This window comes from Crassostrea angulata, chromosome 5, assembly GCF_025612915.1.
Source record: "Crassostrea angulata isolate pt1a10 chromosome 5, ASM2561291v2, whole genome shotgun sequence".
NCBI lineage: Eukaryota > Metazoa > Mollusca > Bivalvia > Ostreida > Ostreidae > Magallana > Magallana angulata.
This window is the reverse complement of record NC_069115.1, coordinates 47,672,850-47,678,849: the sequence shown is the minus strand read 5'-3', so window position 1 is coordinate 47,678,849 and position 6,000 is coordinate 47,672,850. Positions and strand designations below refer to the sequence as shown.

At 31.8% G+C, this 6,000-nt stretch overlaps 1 protein-coding gene across 2 annotated transcripts in view; it reads left to right on the top strand.

The window, feature by feature from the left end:
- Positions 1–3,651: 3,651 nt before the first annotated feature.
- LOC128182691 (uncharacterized) overlaps positions 3,652–6,000 on the top strand; it is a 29,679-nt gene continuing 27,330 nt past the window's right edge. The window contains exons 1-2 of one of the 2 annotated variants that reach the window (XR_008243454.1): positions 3,652–3,910; positions 4,077–4,185. Coding sequence is in view for 1 of the 2 variants with exons in the window: in XM_052851408.1 (XP_052707368.1) it covers positions 3,788–3,910 (123 nt within the window). In the remaining variant the exon portion in view is untranslated. Of the gene's footprint in view, positions 3,911–4,076; positions 4,186–6,000 lie in introns of those variants that run through there. The other variant, XM_052851408.1, reaches the window with a different exon arrangement.

Below are 6,000 nucleotides of genomic sequence, written 5' to 3'. Positions count from 1 at the left end.
GTGCGACTAGTGCAACCACGGTGGGGCTAGGTATACAATGAACGGACAGAGTTAAGACGTTAAGAGCAATAATTTAACTCGTTAAACTTGGTTTTTATAGAGTGTTGAGATACTTTTAAATGAATTTCTCGTCTAAATGAATCCTATCTCTGATTTTTAATTCCCTCCGGATTGGGGAGGCTAAATTGTCGATGAATTATTCATTTGATCTTTCTTGTGATTTTTTATATGATTTTAAGCTATGCAATATTGTTTAGTACGGAAAAAACTTCCTTATGATTAGAATATCATCCCATTCTATTCTTCTAAAAAAGATTAATATATTCTAAATATATTCACGACTATCCAGCTCTCTACAGATTGCTATTGTGTATAGCCTTATATGAGTTTATTAATACTATATAGCCTTTGGTTTTTGTATAGCCTTTGGTTTATAGCCTTTGGTTTTGTTGACAGGTAAAGGACGACAGTGTGGCACGTTTACCTCCTGATGAAGCGGAGACTGGGATATTTGAGCCAATCTCATACAAAACCTAAGTAGTTGCTGGGACCAACTACTTTGTGAAAGTTTATCTATACTACTATATTAAAATAATAGACTCGAATTTTTAGTCTTTAATACCGAGAAATCGGAAGAATACTGTCTTTTGTTTTATATATTTTAAACATCTTTGGTACTTGAAGATTACCAATTTGTTTTTATTTTTTCTCAGTTAAGCTTCGCTAATTACTAATCAACGAAAATTCCTCAAAAAATCCCGGAAATCACCTGGATTTTTTGGATTTTACAATCTTGCACTTGCGCAATACATTCACACTAACGGGATCTTTAGTTTATATTTGTTTCCACAATATCACATCTGCCTGAATAAACTCAGAAATGATAATACAAATACGGGTAAATTTTCATTGGACTTTCGCTATATATTTTGTTCATTTAAATTAATGATTTCTTATGAGAGAAAGTATACATTTCAACTAAGCACTTACTTTCATCTTCGTGATGACAAAAAATATTTGATTACATGCAAAAATGTTACATTATATTTGTTAGGAGAGTGAAGATAGAATATGTTTTATCGTAAAAATGAATAATGTCCTACAGACCCAGTTTTACAAAGAATATACGATTACGTTGGTGAAAAGGTGTTGAGTTCTTCCATTCTATGGATTAAAATTTTTAGTTGAAAGGTATTTGCAGTCTCAAAAAGGTTTGTTGTGATGTATTTGACTGTTATTTTCAAGGCAACATCATTCATTAACTTTCTCCAAAATCGTTCCAGAGCGATTCTGCAATATTCTGCTACTTTACGGGTATAAGTAAGGGAGGGGCTTTTCCCGAGACACAGTTAGGTTATTCAAACTAAGGAAAGTGTAGTGAAATTAATAGCATCATTGTAGGCTTATAGCTTTGTTATGTAAATGTCAATAATAAGGTGTATCGAAGTACCTATTTCTAAATGTTCGATATGCAATGTCAACCCGTGCACGCACGGGTCAAAGTCTAGTTTTATTTTACTAAAGAGCTCTCTCTCTCTCTCTCTCTCTCTCTCTCTCTCTCTCTCTCTCTAATAAATCATTCGTTTTTATTTTCGAAAATATATATTTATTTTGTTTCTGAAAACCAGAATATTGATTTTGCAATGACAATAACGGCAACAGCTAGTCATTCAAAACAATATACATGTAATTAAAAATCCATCATGAAATGAATTATGGAATGAATAATTACAACGATGTACCTCCAAGCATACAGATTCATTCATAATTGCATAGCAGAATCACACATCAGTTCAATTTCTCCTTTTATGAAGAACTTTCTCCTTTTTTAGATCAAGACGGCATGATTGTAAACTTACGCATATAATGTATCGCTATTTTCATAAATGTTTTTCTGCATGACAATTGAGTGAAACTACCTACATTTTTTTGCTACTTCCACATTAGTATGGGATTAATTGCAGCATGGTTATGACGTTCATGAAGCCATCTAACAAAATTAAGAAAATTCAAGGCCCTTGGGTCAGAGGCTTCGACCCCTTGACAGGGCATATATGGCCATATAGTGAAAATGTATTTAATCTTGCATGGTTAAATAATATGTTCTCTTCTTGGATTGTGAAATTCTTTCCCCATAGAAGAGAGGTTCAAGCTTTTTTTTTTTTTGGGGGGGGGGCAAATATGGGCATTTTGTGAGCATGCATTCCTTTTTAGTTCTCTTGAGTCACTCGGGTATTCATCCGAATCCCTCCTCCTCTCCTTTTTCTGAACTGATGTTTGCAAACATCAAAAGCGGATGTAACTGTCTGAGAAATGAGGGATTAGGGTTTTAACTCGTCTGCAAAAGGAACCTTAAAATGCAAACAAAAGACTCCCTGACAGGTCAATCTACGGGCTATGGAACTCATGTGGCCATCAAAGTCTGTGGGCCTCTTGCTTAAAAAAAATCAACGTTATAGGTATTGCCGTTGTGTTTTAATAGTCCGACCACTGACATACAATATTTGTTGTTCGATTGAAAATTTCAAATTATTCTAAGTTCAGAAAACATGCTTGATATATTAGAATCATAAATAATTTAATATTAATTAAATATTTTACAAAAATTAGTAAGTAAACAGCACTTACTGAGCTATGAATTGTTAGCACTGTACCTCGATCTTGTAGTTGTTGGAAGAATTAGTATTTCTATTCGGGGTTTGAGGTGGAATAACACATCATCACAAAATGGCTGACCTCTGATGATCGAAACGGCCTTTTCGATTCTTTACTGCATTGCATTTTTAGATATTTTTTTTTATATCTCACAACTGCAAATTTTTTTTCACTTATTTGACAAATGACTGAAACTGAAGGTGACTATAGTCTTTGTCGCTGTCTGTCAGTCATTCTGTCTCATCTTCGTTTTCCATACTTTTTTCCGTTATCGTTTAGCAAATTGATTTGAAATTTGCTGCGTAGCTTTAAAGAAAAAAAAAACTATAGACTTTTGAGTTTTATAAAGATTGATCAAGATGGTTTAACAATTGGTGAAGAAATCAATTTAAAAAGACTTGTCTTTGATCACGAATCGGGTTCGTCCTTTAACAAAAAAATCTTTTATCAAATTTTCTCGAGATCTATTTAGCAGCTATTTAGCAGCTAAAACGACAATTGTTTTAAAATTTAGGGGTACCGGTAGGGAAGAAGAATTATGCAATACACTCAGAATGTTCGTTATACTAGACAATCATACAAACTATCAGACCACTAAAAATGGTGAACATCAGAAACTATTTAACAGAAAACCTATGTTTTTAATGTAACGTTTGCTATTTCCTCATGAATTACCCAGTCACATACATGGCTACCTTGTAATGAACTTGTTCGCTTTCATGACAGAAAGTATTTTTAAACAAGTTTAGTGAACTTATGAATCATAAATGGGTGACCATATTTGCTTTTTAAAGTAATTAATATAACTTTAAAGTGACCTGTTTCATCAACATTAAAACATCCAATATCTTGTTAAAGGTAGAAAACAGTGCGTTAGCACGAAAAAGTTATACCAGTAATAGACGGTTTTATATTATTAATTTTTTTTATATTTTTTTTTGTTGTTGCTTTTTTTGTGTTTCTATTTTTTGAAACATGCCGTGAACATGACATAGGTCACGTTTTTTATGAATTTTTAGACCAAAAAACAAGCGATTAACATTTCGAAACATCGCATTCAATCTTCGATTGAATTGGTTCGCGTATTTAAGTAGAAAACATTGCCAAAATTGAATCATATTCAGAGAAGACCATGGGTTTGTTAAGTCTGGTTTGCTGTGTGTTGGCGGTATCGGGGGCTTTGGCACAATCCATACCAGGTGGATGGGGCGAAACAAGACCCGTAGATCAACGGACTTTACAAGTCGTATATTCTGTATGATGCAATTCAAATATTTGGCGTTTTAAAAAATCAACTAAAATTAATTTCATAAGAATTAAGAAAAAAGATGTGCAAATATAGGAAAAACACACGTATATTAATTCTAAAATGTTGACAATACTTCACTTAACAGTCCATTTCAAACGTTGTTTAATTTCAGGTAAGATATGAAATTATGGGTAGGTTGTACTCCATGAACCTCATACCCACCGACTTCAGACCTATACTGTACCGGTCACGGGTCGCTGCAGGGACTGGCTATTTAGTCAAGGTACTGTACATGTAATAAATTCTATCTGACGAGGCACTTTAGGGTTTGTGTCCTTTGACATGCATATCTTAATTTAGCGATAAAAATATACATCATTACTACTTTAGGCAGTCATAATGTGTATTTGTATTGACAATTATCAATTTTAGCAATAAAAATAAGCATAATGACTACTTATAATCTTAGCATCAGTATATGCATTATGACTACCTTCAGTGGGCATTATAATAGTGGCATAGTTTTTGCCCCCTACATGCAAGATAAATTATGTCAACATGCAATTTAAGAAAAATATGTCAACATGCAAGAGAATTATGTCTACATGATATAACTTATTTTGCATGCAGGGGACAAGAGTATGGCACCATTTTAAAATATGCATATTTTCATTGCTAGAATTAAAATACATGTATGTCAAAAGGACACTAAATGGCCAAAACTAAGATCATATACTATGACAAATAATATGAAATAACGAAAAAATATCCAAACCAGATTTACACATTTTAATTGAAAAGCTATCATATATTTTCTCAAAATAATTAACAAACTGTTGCTATTTTTGTTACTAGGTACATATTGGCTTTGGACGATTTATTCACGCCAATCTTTTCGACCATTTAAACGGACCGGTCGAGATTTTGGACATCGAGGTCGGCAAAACATATAATGATCCCCTTGAGTGAACCAATGTACATATAAGGAGGACCAGTCTATAATTTCTGTATCACAACCTTTGTTGCTGACCATTGTCAATAAAAATAGAAAAAAAGTCATTTGTTAATGATTTCTATGAACAATTTATTATTCCATGAAGCGATTTAATGATGGAATGTAAAATTTAAATCGCGGGCATTCAAATACTAAATCTAAAAATTTTTTTTTTTTTAATTCCATATACATGAACTTTATAAAAAAAAGTACTTCGATGGCAATAATGAGCGCTTCTTAAATATGCATGTTATAGTATATCAGTTTTTGTTTTGTTCATCAAATATATATATATATATATTAATTTAATGCGAAAAAATGATTGGTTAAAAAAACGGTACGGTATATGGTAAAGATTATGTTTAACAGTATTTAAGACGGCTCCTTCCCATCCTATATATTCCCCGAGTAAACTTATAACACCGATTTCGGCCCAATTGAGATTTGCCCTAAAAAATATGTGGTTTCAATAATAAATGTGTTGGGTTGTTTGGAGGGGATGCAAATTTACTAGTAGAACGAGTACATGATTAACTTTCTTAAGGATTGATATGGGGCGCCGTTTTAATATTTTTGAGGTATTTTCTAATATCAGAAAATGATTTTTTGATATCAAGAATTCGAATTTTTTATATCAAAAAATGGTTTTTTTTATATCAAGAATTCGAATTCTTGATATCAGAAAATACGATCCATTTTTATATCAAAAAATCGTTTTTGTGATATCAAAAAATCATTTTCTGATATAAGAAATTCGTTTTTTTGATATCAGAAAATGATTTTTTTATATCAGAAACTCAAACTGATTTTTTTATATCAAGAATTATATTTTCTGATATCGGAAATTCAAATAAAATGGCGAATAAATTTCACGTATTTAATTAATACTCCCTTGACCCAAAATTAAATTGCAGAACTACAGAGCCCGATTTGCATTTTAATATTTGTTGTTTTTTGTTTGAATATTTATTTAATGTAAAAATTTATTAAGTGTTTTTTTATCATTCTGATCTTATGTATGGAAAGCGCTAACTGTACGCCAGTATAATTCCTTTATATTATGCGACGCCATCATGTTTTAAGGAATTCCATTCAATATTCA